This window comes from Rhinatrema bivittatum, chromosome 19 (genome assembly GCF_901001135.1).
Source record: "Rhinatrema bivittatum chromosome 19, aRhiBiv1.1, whole genome shotgun sequence".
NCBI classification, from domain to species: domain Eukaryota; kingdom Metazoa; phylum Chordata; class Amphibia; order Gymnophiona; family Rhinatrematidae; genus Rhinatrema; species Rhinatrema bivittatum.
Window position 1 is genome coordinate 38211131 of NC_042633.1, and position 19697 is coordinate 38230827.

Below are 19697 nucleotides of genomic sequence, written 5' to 3' on the forward strand. Positions count from 1 at the left end.
GCAGGGGGTGCTGCAGGGCAGGAGTGAGGTGCATTGGCAGAGCTGTGTGTGAGGGTCTCAGTACTGGAATAGCAGGAGGTGCTGCAGGGCAGGAGTGAGGTGCATTGGCAGAGCTGTGTGTGAGGGTCTCAGTACTGGAATAGCAGGAGCTGCTGCAGGGCAGGAGTGAGGTGCATGGGCAGAGCTGTGTGTGAGGGTCTCAGTACTGGAATAGCAGGGGGTGCTGCAGGGCAGGAGTGAGGTGCATTGGCAGAGCTGTGTGTGAGGGTCTCAGTACTGGAATAGCAGGAGCTGCTGCAGGGCAGGAGTGAGGTGCATGGGCAGAGCTGTGTGTGAGGGTCTCAGTACTGGAATAGCAGGAGGTGCTGCAGGGCAGGAGTGAGGAGCATTGGCAGAGCTGTGTGTGGGGGTCTCAGTGCTGGAATAGCAGGGGGTGCTGCAGGGCAGGAGTGAGGTGCATTGGCAGAGCTGTGTGAGGGTCTCAGTACTGGAATAGCAGGGGGTGCTGCAGGGTAGGAGTGAGGTGCATTGGTAGAGCTGTGTGTGAGGGTCTCAGTACTGGAATAGCAGGAGGTGCTGCAGGGCAGGAGTGAGGTGCATTGGCAGAGCTGTGTGTGAGGGTCTCAGTACTGGAATAGCAGGAGGTGCTGCAGGGCAGGAGTGAGGTGCATTGGCAGAGCTAGGTGTGGGTTTCTCAGTATTGGAAGAGCAATGGGGTACTGCAGGAAAGGAGTGGGGGTGCAGCGGGAGAGCTGCATGTGTTTTGACGGGTGAGGGAAGAGTTCGCAGTTCTGACACCCTATTTGTTAAACTTACCAAGATGACAAGGGAGACAGGTCCGATGAAACTCCAGATAAAATAGTTGTCCACCCGGAGCCAGCAGCTGTTATGGAAAAAAGGACAAGAGGGGTCACTGGATGATGTATTTGCATGCTTTTTGGACTCACTTTCGGGCCGATGCAATACCGTGTACTGCGGGAAGCCCACAGCGCGACCTGCGTCCATAACCCCCGATGCAAAACAGGGGTTAGAGCGTCCAAAATGTACAACCAATCACGCGCGTATCTAATAACGCTCATCACATGTAAATTCATGATGATGAGGCTATTAGCGGTCGTTAATGTTTGAGGAGCCCAAATATCTTGGCAATATTGCATCGTCCAGTTTGGGATGTGGTTTTGAGGGAGATCAGCAGGGAAAAAAAGCAGGAGAAATTCTACAAATTTCTGGGAGTCCCTGCAGGATCTCACAGTGCAGGAGTCAATGTCCTCCCTCTGTATCTAATGCAGATTTCTGGGAATCCCTGCAGGATCTCACAGGAGTCAATGTCCTCCCCCTGTATCTAATGCAGATTTCTGGGAGTCCCTGCAGGATCTCACAGGCGTCAATGTCCTCCCCCTGTATCTGATGCAGATTTCTGGGAGTCCCTGCAGGATCTCACAGCGCAGGAGTCAATGTCCTCCCCCTGTATCTGATGCAGATTTCTGGGAGTCCCTGCAGGATCTCACAGGCGTCAATGTCCTCCCCCTGTATCTGATGCAGATTTCTGGGAGTCCCTGCAGGATCTCACAGCGCAGGAGTCAATGTCCTCCCCCTGTATCTGATGCAGATTTCTGGGAGTCCCTGCAGGATCTCACAGCGCAGGAGTCAATGTCCTCCCCTTGTATCTGATGCAGATTTCTGGGAGTCCCTGCAGGATCTCTCAGTGCAGGAGTCAATGTCCTCCCCTTGTATCTAATGCAGATTTCTGGGAGTTCCTGCAGGATCTCTCAGTGCAGGAGTCAGTGTCCTCCCCCTCTATATCTAAAGCTCATTTCTGGGAGTCCCTGCAGGATCTCTCAGTGCAGGAGTCAATGTCCTCCCCCTGCATCTGATGCAGATTTCTGGGAGTCCCTACAGGAACTCTCAGTGCAGGAGTCAATGTCCTCCCCCTGCATCTGATGCAGATTTCTGGGAGTCCCTGCAGGATCTCACAGCACAGGAGTCAATGTCCTCCCCTTGTATCTGATGCAGATTTCTGGGAGTCCCTGCAGGATCTCACAGCGCAGGAGTCAATGTCCTCCCCTTGTATCTGATGCAGATTTCTGGGAGTCCCTGCAGGATCTCTCAGTGCAGGAGTCAATGTCCTCCCCTTGTATCTAATGCAGATTTCTGGGAGTTCCTGCAGGATCTCTCAGTGCAGGAGTCAGTGTCCTCCCCCTCTATATCTAAAGCTCATTTCTGGGAGTCCCTGCAGGATCTCACAGCGCTGGAGTCAATGTCCTCCCCCTGTATCTGATGCAGATTTCTGGGAGTCCCTGCAGGATCTCACAGGAGTCAATGTCCTCCCCCTGTATCTGATGCAGATTTCTGGGAGTCCCTGCAGGATCTCACAGCACAGGAGTCAATGTCCTCCCCCTCTATATCTAAAGCTGATTTCTGGGAGTCCCTGCAGGATCTCTCAGTGCAGGAGTCAATGTCCTCCCCCTGCATCTGATGCAGATTTCTGGGAGTCCCTGCAGGATCTCACAGCACAGGAGTCAATGTCCTCCCCCTCTATATCTAAAGCTCATTTCTGGGAGTCCCTGCAGGATCTCACAGCGCTGGAGTCAATGTCCTCCCCCTGTATCTGATGCAGATTTCTGGGAGTCCCTGCAGGATCTCACAGGAGTCAATGTCCTCCCCCTGTATCTGATGCAGATTTCTGGGAGTCCCTGCAGCATCTCACAGCGCAGGAGTCAATGTCCTCCCCTTGTATCTGATGCAGATTTCTGGGAGTCCCTGCAGGATCTCTCAGTGCAGGAGTCAATGTCCTCCCCTTGTATCTAATGCAGATTTCTGGGAGTTCCTGCAGGATCTCACAGCACAGGAGTCAATATTCTCCCCCTGTATCTAATGCAGATTTCTGGGAGTCCCTGCAGGATCTCTCAGTGCAGGAGTAAGTGTCCTCCCCCTCTATATCTAAAGCTCATTTCTGGGAGTCCCTGCAGCATCTCACAGCGCAGGAGTCAATGTCCTCCCCTTGTATCTGATGCAGATTTCTGGGAGTCCCTGCAGGATCTCTCAGTGCAGGAGTCAATGTCCTCCCCTTGTATCTAATGCAGATTTCTGGGAGTTCCTGCAGGATCTCACAGCACAGGAGTCAATATTCTCCCCCTGTATCTAATGCAGATTTCTGGGAGTCCCTGCAGGATCTCACAGCGCTGGAGTCAATGTCCTCCCCCTGTATCTGATGCAGATTTCTGGGAGTCCCTGCAGGATCTCACAGGAGTCAATGTCCTCCCCCTGTATCTGATGCAGATTTCTGGGAGTCCCTGCAGGATCTCTCGGTGCAGGAGTCATTGTCCTCCCCCTGCATCTGATGCAGATTTCTGGGAGTCCCTGCAGGATCTCACAGCACAGGAGTCAATGTCCTCCCCCTCTATATCTAAAGCTGAATTCTGGGAGTCCCTGCAGGATCTCTCAGTGCAGGAGTCAATGTCCTCCCCCTGCATCTGATGCAGATTTCTGGGAGTCCCTGCAGGATCTCTCGGTGCAGGAGTCAATGTCCTCCCCCTGCATCTGATGCAGATTTCTGGGAGTCCCTGCAGGATCTCACAGCACAGGAGTCAATGTCCTCCCCCTCTATATCTAAAGCTGATTTCTGGGAGTCCCTGCAGGATCTCTCAGTGCAGGAGTCAATGTCCTCCCCCTGCATCTGATGCAGATTTCTGGGAGTCCCTGCAGGATCTCACAGCACAGGAGTCAATGTCCTCCCCCTCTATATCTAAAGCTCATTTCTGGGAGTCCCTGCAGGATCTCTCAGTGCAGGAGTCAATGTCCTCCCCCTGTGTCTGATGCAGATTTCTGGGAGTCCCTGCAGGATCTCTCAGCGCAGGAGTCAATGTCCTCCCCCTGTGTCTGATGCAGATTTCTGGGAGTCCCTGCAGGATCGCACAGCGCAGGAGTCAATGTCCTCCCCCTGTATCTGATGCAGATTTCTGGGAGTCCCTGCAGGATCTCTCAGTGCAGGAGTCAATGTCCTCCCCCTGTGTCTGATGCAGATTTCTGGGAGTCCCTGCAGGATCGCACAGCGCAGGAGTCAATGTCCTCCCCCTGTATCTGATGCAGATTTCTGGGAGTCCCTGCAGGATCTCACAGTGCAGGAGTCAATGTCCTCCCCCTGCATCTGATGCAGATTTCTGGGAGTCCCTGCAGGATCTCTCAGCGCAGGAGTCAATGTCCTCCCCTTGTATCTGATGCAGATTTCTGGGAGTCCCTGCAGGATCTCTCAGTACAGGAGTCAATGTCCTCCCCCTGCATCTGATGCAGATTTCTGGGAGTCCCTGCAGGATCTCATAGTGCAGGAGTCAATGTCCTCCCCTTGTATCTGATGCAGATTTCTGGGAGTCCCTGCAGGATCTCTCAGTGCAGGAGTCAATGTCCTCCCCTTGTATCTGATGCAGATTTCTGGGAGTCCCTGCAGGATCTCTCAGTACAGGAGTCAATGTCCTCCCCCTGCATCTGATGCAGATTTCTGGGAGTCCCTGCAGGATCTCACAGTGCAGGAGTCAATGTCCTCCCCTTGTATCTGATGCAGATTTCTGGGAGTCCCTGCAGGATCTCTCAGTGCCTTTTCCCAGCACAGACTCCGGTACGGGACGACGGTTTGCCCGGGATGCGCCCAATGCCGGGGGGGGGACCCCAAACCTCCGCCGCCAGCGGCGCGGGGGCCCCGGCCGGAGCCGGTACTTACGCCTTGTCCGTGCCGTAGCCGCGGTAGTCGATGGCGGCGGCGATGCCGACCACCAGGGCCGGGAAGAAGTAGCCCCAGAGGTAGTAGTATATCTTGCGGGAGTACTCGCTCTCGAAGACCTCCACCAGCATCAGGTAGAGGTGGACGCCCTCCAGGCACATCCAGGAGAAGGCCGCCAGGAAGAAGTAGTGCAGCAACCCGGCGAAGATAGGGCAGGCGATCTGGCGAGGTCCAGCGGGGTGAGAGAGAGAGGGAGAGAGAGGGAGAGAGAGGAGGAGAGAGAGAGAAGGAGAGATGCGTGACCGACGGGGCGAGGGAGAGGGACCCAACCCAAACCCCGACGCGTGGAGCCTGCCAGGGGTGACCCCCACCCCAGCGTGGAGATCCCTTCTCCCCCCCTTCCTCGCCCCCTCCTCTACCTCCCCCCCCCCCCCCCGGGCACCGCTCACCTCGTACTGGGTTTTATCGATGCCGATCAGGAAGAGGAGCTCGGCCAGGAAGAGGTTGATGCACAGGTTCTTGTGGATGGTGTTCCGGTCCGTCTGCAGGCCACGCAGGAAGCAGAAGGTGGAGATGCAGATGGCCAGGCAGACCAGGGAGATCACGATGCCCACCCAGGTGATGACGGACAGGAGGAGCTCGTTAATCCGGCCCTGGTACTGGCAAGGGGGGGGGGGGGGAGGCAGAGAGAGGGATCCGCCGTTAGAAAACTCTTCAGAAGAGAACCTGACAGGTCTCCTTCGAGGACCTGACAGGTCTCCTTTAACTTTGCACACCTGTGGCCAATGCGGACGACAGGTCGCCTTTGGGCAGTGCACGCTGCTGGCAGAGGTCCTGACCGGCGACCTTCGGCACGGCGCACGCTGCTGCGAAGCCGAAAGGTCTTTACAGCTGCCGCACGGGCTGCACAGTTGCCGAGGGCAGCGCCGGACCAGCCCCGTGGCTGGCGCATAGGGCAGAGCGCTGTAATTAGCACAGTCGCTAATTAATTTGCCCGTGGCCTTCTCCCTCCGGAGAGCTTTTAATCTGCTGATCGATCGCCTGACCTGCTGCCCGCCTAAAACCTCGGGAAATCAGCAGTGAGCAGAGACCTTCTCGCTGAGAGCCCTACCACCGACACCCTCCCCCAGAGCACCGAGGCTGAGACCCCTGATACTGTGAACCTCCCATCAGAGCCCCCATACCGACACGCTCAATCAGGCCCCGGAGCCTGAGGACCCTCCCCAGCAGAACCCCCATCAGGGCCACAGTAATGAGACCATCACAGCCCCGATACTGAGATCTCATCAGCAACCCTTTATTAACCAGTCTTCCTTTTCACTGTATCACACGGGGCAGGGAATAAAGACCATCCCCAGGTGTTTCTATCCCTCCTATCTCACTGTATCACACGGTGCAGGGAATAAAGACCATCCCCAGGTGTTTCTATCCCTATCTCACTGTATCACACGGTGCAGGGAATAAAGACCATCCCCAGGTGTTTCTATCCCTCCTATCTCACTGTATCACACGGTGCAGGGAATAAAGAGCATCCCCAGGTGTTTCTATCCCTATCTCACTGTATCACACGGTGCAGGGAATATAGACCATCCCCAGGTGTTTCTATCCCTCCTATCTCACTGTATCACACGGTGCAGGGAATAAAGACCATCCCCAGGTGTTTCTATCCCTCCTATCTCACTGCATCACACGGTGCAGGGAATAAAGACAATCCCCAGGTGTTTCTATCCCTCCTATCTCACTGTATCACACTGTGCAGGGAATAAAGACCATCCCCAGGTGTTTATTTCCCTCCTATCTCACTGTATCACATGGTGCAAAGGATAAAGACCATCCCCAGGTGTTTCTATCCCTCCTATCTCACTGTATCACACGGTGCAGGGAATAAAGACCATCCCCAGGTGTTTCTATCCCTATCTCACTGTATCACACGGTGCAGGGAATAAAGAGCATCCCCAGGTGTTTCTATCCCTATCTCACTGTATCACACGGTGCAGGGAATATAGACCATCCCCAGGTGTTTCTATCCCTCCTATCTCACTGTATCACACGGTGCAGGGAATAAAGACCATCCCCAGGTGTTTCTATCCCTCCTATCTCACTGCATCACACGGTGCAGGGAATAAAGACCATCCCCAGGTGTTTCTATCCCTCCTATCTCACTGTATCACACGGTGCAGGGAATAAAGACCATCCCCAGGTGTTTCTATCCTTATCTCACTGTATCACACGGTGCAGGGAATAAAGACCATCCCCAGGTGTTTCTATCCCTATCTCACTGTATCACACGGGGCAGGGAATAAAGACCATCCCCAGGTGTTTCTATCCCTCCTATCTCACTGTATCACACGGTGCAGGGAATAAAGACCATCCCCAGGTGTTTCTATCCCTCCTATCTCACTGCATCACACGATGCAGGGAATAAAGACCATCCCCAGGTGTTTCTATCCCTCCTATCTCACTGTATCACACTGTGCAGGGAATAAAGACCATCCCCAGGTGTTTATTTCCCTCCTATCTCACTGTATCACATGGTGCAAAGGATAAAGACCATCCCCAGGTGTTTCTATCCCTCCTATCTCACTGTATCACCACGGTGCAGGGAATAAAGACCATCCCCAGGTGTTTCTATCCCTATCTCACTGTATCACACGGTGCAGGGAATAAAGAGCATCCCCAGGTGTTTTCTATCCCTATCTCACTGTATCACACGGTGCAGGGAATATAGACCATCCCCAGGTGTTTCTATCCCTCCTATCTCACTGTATCACACGGTGCAGGGAAATAAAGACCATCCCCAGGTGTTTCTATCCCTCCTATCTCACTGCATCACATGGTGCAGGGAATAAAGACCATCCCCAGGTGTTTCTATCCCTCCTATCTCACTGTATCACATTGCACAGGGAATAAAGACCATCCCCAGGTGTTTATTTCCCTCCTATCTCACTGTATCACATGGTGCAAAGGATAAAGACCATCCCCAGGTGTTTCTATCCCTCCTATCTCACTGTATCACACGGTGCAGGGAATAAAGACCATCCCCAGGTGTTTCTATCCCTATCTCACTGTATCACACGGTGCAGGGAATAAAGAGCATCCCCAGGTGTTTCTATCCCTATCTCACTGTATCACACGGTGCAGGGAATATAGACCATCCCCAGGTGTTTCTATCCCTCCTATCTCACTGTATCACACGGTGCAGGGAATAAAGACCATCCCCAGGTGTTTTCTATCCCTCCTCTCTCACTGTATCACACGGTGCAGTGAATAAAGACCATCCCCAGGTGTTTCTATCCCTCCTATCTCACTGTATCACACTGTGCAGGAATAAAGACCATCCCAGGTGTTATTTCCCTCCTATCTCACTGTATCACATGGTGCAAAGGATAAAGAACCATCCAAGGTGTTGTCTATCCCTTCTACCTCACTGTATCACACTGTGCAGGGAGCAAAGAGCATCCCCAGGTGTTTCTATCCCTTCTATCTCACTGTATTACACTGTGCAGGGGGCAAAGAGCATCCCCAGGTGTTTCTGACCCTTCTACCTCACTGTATCACACTGTGCAGGAGCAAAGAGCATCCCCAGGTGTTTCTATCCCTTCTACCTCACCTGCATCACACGGTGCAGGAATAAAGACCATCCCCAGGTGTTTCTATCTCACTGTATCACACAGCGCAGGGAATAAAGACCATCCCCAGGTGTTTCTATCCCTTCTATCTCTGTATTACATGATGCAGGAAATGGAGAACATCCCCAGGTGTTTCTATCCCTTCTATCTCTGTATTACATGGTGCAGGAAATGGAGAACATCCCCAAGTGTTTCTATCCCTTCTATCTCTGTATTACATGGTGCAGGAAATGGAGAACATCCCCAGGTGTTTCTATCCCATCTCTCTCTGTATTACATGGTGCAGGAAATGGAGAACATCCCAAGTGTTTCTATCCCATCTATCTCTGTATTACATGGTGCAGGAAATGGAGAACATCCCCAGGCGTTTCTATCCCTTCTATCTCTGTATTACATGATGCAGGAAATGGAGAACATCCCCAGGTGTTTCTATCCCATCTCTCTCTGTATTACATGGTGCAGGAAATGGAGAACATCCCCAGGTGTTTCTATCCATCTCTCTCTGTATTACATGGTGCAGGAAATGGAGAACATCCCCAGGTGTTTCTATCCCATCTCTCACTGTATCACACGGTGCAGGGAATATAGACCATCCCCAGGTGTTTCTATCTCTCCTATCTCACTGTATCACACGGTGCAGGGAATATAGACCATCCCCAGGTGTTTCTATCTCTCCTATCTCACTGTATCACACAGCGCAGGGAATATAGACCATCCCCAGGTGTTTCTATCTCTCCTATCTCACTGTATCACATAGCGCAGGGAATAAAGACCATCCCCAGGTGTTTCTATCCCTCTATCTCACTTTATTACACGGTGCAGGGAATAAAGACCATCCCCAGGTGTTTCTATCCCTCCTATCTCACTGCATCACATCCTGCAGGGAATAAAGACTATCCCCAGGTGTTTCTATCCCTCCTATCTCACTGTATCACATGGTGCAGGGAATAAAGACCATCCCCAGGTGTTTCTATCCCTCCTATCTCACTGTATCACATGGTGCAGGGAATAAAGACCATCCCCAGGTGTTTCTATCCCTCCTATCTCACTGTATCACACGGTGCAGGGAATAAAGGCCATCCCCAGGTGTTTCTATCCCTCCTATCTCACTGTATCACATGGTGCAGGGAATATAGACCATCCCCAGGTGTTTATTTCCCTCCTATCTCACTGTATCACTTGGTGCAGGGAATAAAGACCATCCCCAAGTGTTTCTATCCCTCCTATCTCACTGTATCACATGGTGCAGGGAATATAGACCATCCCCAGGTGTTTCTATCCCTCCTATCTCACTGTATCACAACCTGAAGGGAATAAAGACCATCCCCAGGTGTTTCTATCCCTCCTATCTCACTGTATCACATCTTGCAGGGAATAAAGACCATCCCCAGGTGTTTCTATCCCTCCTATCTCACTGCATCACATGGTGCAGGGAATAAAGACCATCCCCAGGTGTTTCTATCCCTCCTATCTCACTGTTTCACATGGTGCAGGGAATAAAGACCATCCCCGGGTGTTTCTATCCCTCCTATCTCACTGTATCACACGGTGCAGGGAATAAAGACCATCCCCGGGTGTTTCTATCCCTCCTATCTCACTGTATCACACGGTGCAGGGGATAAAGACCATCCCCAGGTGTTTCTCTCCCCTCTCTCTCACTGTATCACACCCTGCATGGATTATAATACATCCCCAGGTGTTTCTCTCCCCTCTCTCTCACTGTATCACATATTGCATGGATTAAAATGCATCGCAGGCTGGGACTTATTCCGATTTCCCTATTGCATTCCCTAAGAAAATCAGTATGAAAGCCCCTCCCCCCCCCCTCCCCGGGAGCAGTCGCCCCCTCCCCCAGCAGGATTCGCTCACCATCTCTCGGTGGGTCATCAGCAGCCCAAAGTTGGTCAGGTGGCTGCAGGAGCAGGTGGTGTGGGTCTTGTTGGTGTCCAGGAGCCGGCAGCCCTGGGTGGACCAGTAACCCATCATGGTCCGCTCCGAGTAATTCCAAAAGGAGCAATTCGCGTTGAAGTGGTTCTTGGTCTGTAGTGAAAAAAATCGGGGGAGTGGGAGAAAGGGGAGAAGAGGTGAGGGGTGGTGGTGGTGCTGGTGGCTGGTACAACAGGTCCCGGATCCCGCCTCCACCGCTGATTCTCTGCGTGCGACCCCCGTGCCTCGGTTCTAATCCCCGGCCCTGGTCACTGACCGGCTCTCTGCTCCACCCCCCCCCCCCTCAGGGAAGGCGCGGGAAAAGGCTCGGGGGGGGGGGCGGGGAGGGGCGCGGAGGATGATGCCTCCAGCAGCTCAGCATTCAAGAAGGGCCCTGACATCGCGCCCCCCCCCCCCCCCCCCCAGGAGCTTCACACCGAGCAGAGCACAGACCTTACCTCCAGGTGAGGGAGGGTGAAGATGACCGGGTCCATGAGGAAGACGCGGCTGGACTCTTTGTTGATGGAGGCCGCGATGACCTGGGAGTTGACCACGAGGGCCGGGCTGGGGGAGCTGGACTCCCCGCCGATCTTCACCGTGGCGTTCTCCGTGGACAGGAAGAGGCCGAGGTTGTTGTAGAGAATAAAAACCACCTTCACCACCCCTGTGGGAGAGAGAGAGCCGGGGGGGGGGGAGAGAGGGGGGAAGTCCGTGAGCCAACACTGACAGAAATGGATAAGCAGATCTGCCAGCGTGAAGAGGCAGGGAGCGTATTGAAATATTTCAAGATACGCATACAGGGTCGCCCCCCCCCCCCCCTCGGTGGCAGCTTGTACCCCCGCCCTTGGGAACGCCTACATTTCAAGAGTGGCAATTTCCACACAAAGGGATCCGGCCACTTGGCTCTTGAGTCATAGGCGGCTTGACCCCCCCCTTGGGAAAATTGGCCTTCTATGTGAGCATCGATGGAGGGGACACCCAAAAAATGGAGGGGGCCACAGGGAGCCTGAGAGAACGGAGCCGAGTGCGCCGAGTCGCTGTGGGGGGGGGGGGGGGGGGGGCGTGGAGATTCCGGCGGCCCTGGGAAGCCGTCTCGGGCGCTCACCGTTGCGGCTGTTCTGCTTGATGGTGTTGGCGGAGAGTTGGATGGAGCTGTCGCTCAGGTTCTCCTGGGGGAAGAGCAGCTCCTGCACCTGCCCCTCAGTGTTCAGCACTGTCACCTCCAGGACTGCGGGGGGCGAGAGAGAGCACAGGGGAGAGGGGTAAGTCAGTCACAGGCGCGAGGCAGGCTGGGTGGGTGGGTCCTAACGCTAGGCCACCACATGCACGGAGAGGCAAATCCTTGCCACGGGGCTTCTGGCCACCCACCTTTCGGCTGTTCGCGCCGTGCGTTCAAGCTTTACACGCATCAGCGCCGACGCTTGCGCGCGCAACCCAACCCCTCCCACCGGTTTACCCTACGTTCACAAAGGCCCAGGGGCAGGAAAAGGGGATGGTTTTCAGAGTCTGACCCAGACTTTTAACATGCTAGCCTCTGATATGCTATTTCAGATTTAACATGCCACCGGCTAGCAAGGAGAGGTCGGCCGGTGCGCGACCCTGCTTTTGGCTGCTGGGCGGCTATCAGCAGCGCCCTGAACGGGGAGGAAAAAAAAATGCCCATCCCCCCCCCCCCCCACACGCCTCCGTTCCCGGCGGCGCGCGGTCGAGTCACTCACCCACGTTGGGCTTGGCGGTGAGGAAGCGTGCCGGCTCCTTCACGTTGTCGGCCAGCAGGAAAGCCCCCTCCTCCAGGATGTCCAGCAGCATGGTGGCCGTGTGGACCTGCTCCGTGGCGTTCATGTCCTTCCAGGACTCCAGCGCTTCCGGCCTCAAGAGGTTGTCCACCGTCTCCACCACGGCCTGGGAGGGAGCAGAGCAGTAGTCGGGGGGGTGGGGGGTGGGGGGAGTGGGGGTTTCTATGCCTCTGAGGCAGACGCATCCCCCCCAACGCAACGCCTCAGACGGTTCCTCCAATGCACCCCATTCCTGCCCCGCAGCACTCTCTGCTACAGCAGTGTGAGTACAGATAAATGCATGCGTTTATGCATACGGTCTGTCTGTCTGCATGCACGAGGCTGGTGGGAGGAGCTTAGAGAGCTGGGGGAGGGCTGGAGGAGTGGGTGGGGCAGGCAGAAGGAGGGGATAAGAGAATGAGACGGGGCAGAAGAGGCAGAGAGGGGAAAGGCGGCTGGGAGGAAAAGTGAGTGCACAGAGGATGAGTGAGGGAGACTGAGATGGACACAGGGTTGGAAGGAGGGCAGTGCGGATAGGTGGGGGGGGGGGGGGCGGTGTCCCGGAGCGGGCGGGAATCGGAGGGCAGGACTCTCCCCAACGGAGAAAGGCCATTAGTGGGGGCCGCCCACGGCACGGAGCCCCGGAGTCCTTGCGAAGGCCACGTTGAAATCGTGGGCTCCGTGCAAGCAGAGGGATTATCTAATGCCCCCCACGGCCGCCGAACATTGCTGTTTCACGTGGAGGTGGGCTCGGGTCTTTGCTGGTTATCTCCGGGGTGCGGGGGGGACGGATGAGACGAGACGCCGGCCTCTTCTGGATTTTGTATGGAACATTGTCCCTGGTGACGCAGGTAATGCTATCCCGGAGACGAGAAGAATAAAAGAAGGCAGAGCCTCTCCCGCTTTGATATTTCAGCTCCTGCATGACTTATTAAAGAAAAGGCTGAATAAACACCCCCCCCCCCCCCCCCCCGCAGCTTTCCCTCTCTCACTCTCTCTTCTTTTGTCCTTCCCTCCTCTCTCCTGTTTGCTCCTTCCCCTCCTCCCTCTCCACCTCCCCCGGTCCTCTTCTCTCTCACACCTCCCCACTCATGATTCCCCCCTTTTTCACTTCCTGCCTCTCATCCATAGCTCCCTCCTCCCCCTTTCCCTGTCTTGTAGCCGTGGCTGTGCCCACCCCCGATATTTTCTTTTTTTTCCTTATATTTACGGTTATTTTACTATTTCATTTTCTCTCCCCTCGCATTGGGCTTCTTTTTTTTTCATTGGAAAGGCAGAAATTGCAAATGGATGAGCAAATGTGAATAACATCCGTTTTCTAATGTACAGGTTGAGGCGAGGCAATATTGGGGGGGCCTGTAGGAGCAGACGCAACCCTACAAAAGAACATGCCATACTGGGTCAGACCGAGGGTCCATCAAGCCTAGCATCCTGTTTCCAACAGTGGCCAATCCAGCTCACAAGTGCCTGGCAGGATCCTAAGGGGTAGAGAGATCCCAGGCTGCTTATCCCAAGAATAAGCTGTGGATTTCTGCAACTTTACATTAATAATGGATAATGGACTTTTCCTCCAGGAACTTGTCCAAATCTTTTTTAAACGCAGCTACATTAGCATCTTTCACCACATCCTCTGGCAATGAATTCCAGAGCTTAATTATGCATTGAGTAAAAAAATATTTTCTCTTATTAGTTTTAAATGTATCACCCATTGACTTCATTGTGTGTCCCCTGGTCTTTGTACTCTTTGAAAGAGTTAACAACTGATTAATGTTTACTTGTTCCATTCTACTCATTATTTTATAGCCCTCTATCATATCCCCCCTCAGCCGTCTCTTCTCCAAGTTGAAGAGTCCTAACCTCCTTAACCTTTCCTCAAAGGGGAATCGTTCCATCCCCTTTATCATTTTGGTCGCAGTTCTCTGTACCTTTTCTATGTCTGCTATGTCCTTTTTGAGATGCGGTGACCATAACTGCACGCAATACTCAAGATGAGGTCACACCATGGAGGGATACAGAGACATTATGATATTCTCTGTTTTATTCTCCATTCCTTTCCTAATAATCCCGAGCATGCTATTTGCTTTCTTGGCTGCTGCTGCACACTGAGCAGAAGATTTCAACGTATTTTCAACGATGGCACCTGGATCCTTTTCCTGAGTGGTGACTCCTAATGTGGAACCTTGCATTGTGTAGCTATAATTTGGGTTACTTTTCCCTAAGTGCATCACATTACATTTCATTTGCCATTTGCATGCCCAGTCTCCCAGCTTTGCAAGGTCCTCTTGCAATTTCTCACAATCCTCTTGTGATTTAATGACTTTGAATACTTTTGTATCATCAGCAAACTTTATCACCTCAATTAGTTGTTCCCATCTCTAGGTCATTTACAAATGTGTTAAACAGCAGCGGTCCCAGCGCTATCTTCTCCATTCCCTCAGCCTGACAGGAGCTATGAGGGAACCGACGCGTTTCCTCACCAACGGTCACAGCTAAGGCGGAGATCGTTACTGAGCAAGCGCACAGGCTCGTGCATGCACACACAACCAGCTCTGACCGCACCCCCTTCCTGGCTGCATGTAGGGCGCTAACTCATCCCTTTCCCCAACCAGAAACCATCCGGGGGAGGGCGGGGCTGGCTCACGCTTTCCCAGGACAGTATCCCTGGGAGGGAGTGGGGCCAGATGGTACACATCCCGGCCGTTACACGTGTGTAACGGCCGGGATGTGGCGTTGTCGGCAGGCTTATCTTCCATGTCTGGTGTCTTACAGGTAAAATGACTCAAATTTTACCTTGGTGTAGGTGAGGTGAGGGGTGGGGTGGGGAGCATGATCTGAAATGGCTGCCTGCGAGCAGCACAACGGTGAGGAGGGGGAGGGCAATGAGGTGGTAAGGGGGCAATGCAGCAGAGAGGAGAGGGTATGAGGAGAAGAGGGAATGGGGTAGGGAGGAGGAAGTGGGATATGAGAAGAGCAATGGGGAGAGGGAAGGCGTGAGACAGGCATGTACCTGCATGCAGATGTATGTGATTTCCTCTCCCCTTCCCCCCCCCCTCCTCCCTACTGTCTGGCCCTCCCACCCCTCTGGCTTTACCTTGACGAAGTCCTTACAGGTGCGCTCCCGTTTGTGCATCTATAGATAGGAAATGCAAGCAGAGGAGAGAAGGTGAGACTCCCCCCCCGGGTGCCCAGCCACAGCTACAGAAACCAGCATTTCCTCCCCCTCCCCCCCCCACCAATCCCCCAGAAGCTCCCCCGGGGCCCTCCATCCTCGCAAACCACCTGGCAGGGCTCCCAGCTTCCAGAGGCCGAAAGCAGCTAAACTGGCTATACTGGGGCAAGCTCCGTGGCCTGTTTTCCATCTCCCGTCCCACACCTTCTGAGGAGGGGGCCAGTGTCTCGCCAGTGGTGGAGATTCGACCCCCCCATCTCCCAGGGTGACCAGGTGGCTGCTGATCAGCAGGGAAGGGGCTGAACTGGAACTCGGAGTCAGATTTGTAATTTAAAGTGCCCACAGACTCTGGGAGGGGGGGGGGGTCCCCCCGAGAAATCATTAAAGGGTGAGAGGAGGAGGAGGTGTGCATGTGAGTGGGGGGGGGGGGGGGGGGGGGGAGTCCTTGCCGCAGTGCGTTTCCCGGAAGCAGGAGAACCGGACGTGGTCTCCCTACTCCAGATGCCAAACCCCTGGGCCATTTCTGGAGCTTTCTTGGATGACGGGAGGCCGGAGCCGGATCCTTTTCACCGGAGCCTCCTGGGTGAATGCCAGTCGCGGGGGGGCACCTTCCCCTCCCCTCCCCCCTCAGCCCAGCCCGGGACACTTGCCTTGTTGTAGTTCTTGCCGGCAGACTCCCTCTCGATGGGCCGCAGGGTCTGCAGCTGGGCGTCCAGGATATCCAGCAGCTGCTCCATCAGCTTCACGGAGGAGCTCACGTCCCCGGCGTAGATAGGGTTGCGCGTGTGCCGGGCCAGCTCGCTGGCGATGTTTGCTGCGTTCTCGCCACTCTTGATCTAAGGGCCAAGGAGGAGAGGTAAAGACGCAGGATAAGCAATCATTCATTTTCGTCTTGGTTTTATGCACATACACTACATGTAGACATGTACAGGCACACATGGATAAGGGAACAGACCATATCCTAGGAACACAGGATTCCCACTCTTTATCCCCCTGTGCCTCAGCTCTAATCCCCGGCTCTGTCACTGACTCTCTGTGTGTGACCTCAGGGGGAGTCACTTTATCCCCCTGTGCCTCAGCTCTAATCCCCAGCTCTGTCACTGACTCTCTGTGTGTGACCTCAGGGGGAGTCACTTTATCCCCCCTGTGCCTCAGCTCTAATCCCCAGCTCTGTCACTGACTCTCTGTGTGAGACCTCAGGGGGAGTCACTTTATCCCCCTGTGCCTCAGCTCTAATCCCCGGCTCTGTCACTGACTCTCTGTGTGTGACCTCAGGGTGAGTCATTTTATCCCCCTGTGCCTCAGCTCTAATCCCCGGCTCTGTCACTGACTCTCTGTGTGTGATCTCAGGAGGAGTCACTTTATCCCCCTGTGCCTCAGCTCTAATCCCCAGCTCTGTCACTGACTCTCTGTGTATGACCTCAGGGTGAGTCACTTTATCCCCTGTGCCTCAGCTCTAATCCCCAGCTCTGTCACTGACTCTCTGTGTGTGATCTCGGGGGGAGTCACTTTATCCTCTGTGCCTCAGCTCTAATCCCCAGCTCTGTCACTGACTCTCTGTGTATGACCTCAGGGTGAGTCACTCTATCCCCCTGTTCCTTAGCTCTAATCCCCGGCTCTGTCACTGACTCTCGGTGTGTGACCTCAGGGTGAGTCACTCTATCCCCCTGTTCCTTAGCTCTAATCCCCGGCTCTGTCACTGACTCTCGGTGTGTGACCTCAGGGTGAGTCACTCTATCCCCCTGTTCCTTAGCTCTAATCCCCGGCTCTGTCACTGACTCTCTGTGTATGACCTCAGGGTGAGTCACTCTATCCCCCTGTTCCTTAGCTCTAATCCCCGGCTCTGTCACTGACTCTCTGTGTGTGACCTCAGGGTGAGTCACTCTATCCCCCTGTTCCTTAGCTCTAATCCCCGGCTCTGTCACTGACTCTCTGTGTGTGACCTCAGAGTGAGTCACTTTATCCCCCTGTGCCTCAGCTCTAATCCCCGGTTCTGTCACTGACTGTGTGTGACCTCAGGGAGAGTCACTTTATCTCCCTGTGCCTCAGCTCTAATCCCCGGCTCTGTCACTGACTCTCTGTGTGTGACCTCAGGGAGAGTCACTTTATCCCCCTGTGCCTCAGCTCTAATCCCCTGCTCTGTCACTGACTCTCTGTGTGTGACCTCAGGGTGAGTCACTTTATCCCCCTGTGCCTCAGCTCTAATCCCCGGCTCTGTCACTGACTCTCTGTGTGACCTCAGGGTGAGTCACTTTATCCCCCTGTGCCTCAGCTCTAATCCCCGGCTCTGTCACTGACTCTCTGTGTGTGATCTCAGGAGGAGTCACTTTATCCCCCTGTGCCTCAGCTCTAATCCCCAGCTCTGTCACTGACTCTCTGTGTGTGATCTCGGGGGGAGTCACTTTATCCTCTGTGCCTCAGCTCTAATCCCCGGCTCTGTCACTGACGCTCTGTGTGTGACCTCAGGATGAGTCACTTTATCCCCCTGTGCCTCAGCTCTAATCCCCGGCTCTGTCACTGACTCTCTGTGTGTGTGACCTCAGGGTGAGTCACTTTATCCCCCTGTGCCTCAGCTCTAATCCCCGGCTCTGTCACTGACTCTCTGTGTGTGACCTCAGGGGGAGTCACTTTATCCCCTGTGCCTCAGCTTTAATTCCCGGCTCTGTCACTGACTCTCTGTGTGTGACCTCCGGGGGAGTCACTTTATCTCCTTGTGCCTCAGCTCTAATCCCCAGCTCTGTCACTGACTCTCTGTGTATGACCTCAGGGTGAGTCACTCTATCCCCCTGTTCCTTAGCTCTAATCCCCGGCTCTGTCACTGACTCTCTGTGTATGACCTCAGGGTGAGTCACTCTATCCCCCTGTTCCTTAGCTCTAATCCCCGGCTCTGTCACTGACTCTCGGTGTGTGACCTCAGGGTGAGTCACTCTATCCCCCTGTTCCTTAGCTCTAATCCCCGGCTCTGTCACTGACTCTCGGTGTGTGACACTATCTGCCTCTCTGCTTTCTACGCAGGTGCCTACACGCGCGCGCACACACACACACACACACACACGCACGCACACGGGGAGCGATCAGATCGCGTCGCGGAGTCACGTCTCCACCGGAGACGCTGGGAGGACGACGCGACGGCGCTGGAGGCGGGGGGTGGGGGGGGGGGGGGAGGGGGAGGGGGAGAGAATACCTTCTGAGCTACCTGGTTCACCCAGGGCGAGGTGCAGTTACTGAGGTCCGGACCCCTCTGGTTCCACACGCCCAGCAGAGGCAGACACTGAAAGGACGCGATTCCTGCGGGGAGAGGCGGAGGGAGAGAGAGAGAGCCGAGGTTACATTTTTTTTTTTTTTTGAGCCCCCGCGGGGGGGGGCACGGTTCCTCCACCTCGGTGCCCTGCTGTCCCCCTCCCCCTTACCTCTGGTCCCCTTGGGGCAGGGCCTCTCCACCAGCATGCCCTGCTGCGTGGAGGGCCACTGCACCTTCCTCTCCTCCTTGCCTTCGCAGAAGAGCTCCGGGGAGACGTGATGATTGGGGGAGGGCGGCTTCCGGGTGCTGGGCGGTGAGGCGGTGGCGACGGGGTGGATGTCCGGGCCCACCTGGTTGATGGCGCCGACGGGGTGGGTGGTGAGCGGCGCCCGGCGGACGGTGGTGGAGGCGGCCGGGGATGAGGTGCTGCTGCTGCTGCTGGTGCCGGCGGCGGCGGTGGTGGTGGTGCTGGAGGCCGTGGGCTTCACCGTGGAGGTGGTGCTGAGCGGCGTGGAGGTGGCTGGACCTGAAGGAAAACAGACGCGCGCGCGCGCAAAAGTCAAAGCTGGGATGCAACAAGCTTGGATGATAGGAGCCACGGTTCTGTGGCCTCTAAAGCCCTGGAGGTGTCGGGTCTCCCGGGGCTGGTCTTACTCCAGCTTCTCTCTCTTTCCCTCCCCGGCACCGTTTTCACACGTGTTTGGACTCGCCGGGCGGTTCCTGCCCCCCCCCCCCCCCCCCCCGTGACGCCAGCCCTGAGGAAAGGGCGTGATCGGTTTGGCTGAACGGCCGGGGGACCCCGGGTCTACAAACGAATGCATGCGGCTGGGGGCGGGTGGTAAAACGGGTTCTCCTGGCGGACATAAGAACATAAAGAACATAAGAAAATGCCATACTGGGTCAGACCAAGGGTCCATCAAGCCCAGCATCCAGGCCATAAGAACCACATGGAGCTGCGTTAAGAGCAGGAGCATAGAAACGTGGAATGAGACCGTATGGACCTACCTGGTCTTACCCATCTCTAGAACCCCTACCGCTCCTTCAGAGATCCCCCCCTGTGCTTGTCCCGTGCCCTCTCGGAAACCTGCGCCCATAGGTGTCACGTTCTCAGCTGCGGGTCTGACCTCTGGACGCTGAGGGCGGTGCTTGGCCAGTAGGAGCCATGTCAGCTGTAGTTTTGATCCCTGGACACTAGAGGCAGGGAGTGGCCAATGGTAGTTGCATTACCTCTTCGACTGCGGCT

General features: G+C 54.9%; 1 protein-coding gene across 1 annotated transcript in view; it reads right to left on the reverse strand.

Moving 5' to 3' along the window:
* The window catches only part of ADGRL1 (adhesion G protein-coupled receptor L1), a 63026-nt gene that overhangs the window by 11471 nt on the left and 31858 nt on the right, over positions 1–19697 (reverse strand). The window contains exons 6-16 of the mRNA XM_029584535.1: positions 18624–18980; positions 18398–18501; positions 15864–16049; positions 15136–15174; positions 11988–12171; positions 11375–11497; positions 10728–10933; positions 10213–10383; positions 5164–5373; positions 4715–4935; positions 817–883 (exon numbers count right to left, since the gene is read on the reverse strand). Coding sequence (XP_029440395.1) covers positions 817–883; positions 4715–4935; positions 5164–5373; positions 10213–10383; positions 10728–10933; positions 11375–11497; positions 11988–12171; positions 15136–15174; positions 15864–16049; positions 18398–18501; positions 18624–18980 — 1868 coding nt within the window. The remainder of the gene's footprint in view (positions 1–816; positions 884–4714; positions 4936–5163; positions 5374–10212; positions 10384–10727; positions 10934–11374; positions 11498–11987; positions 12172–15135; positions 15175–15863; positions 16050–18397; positions 18502–18623; positions 18981–19697) is intronic.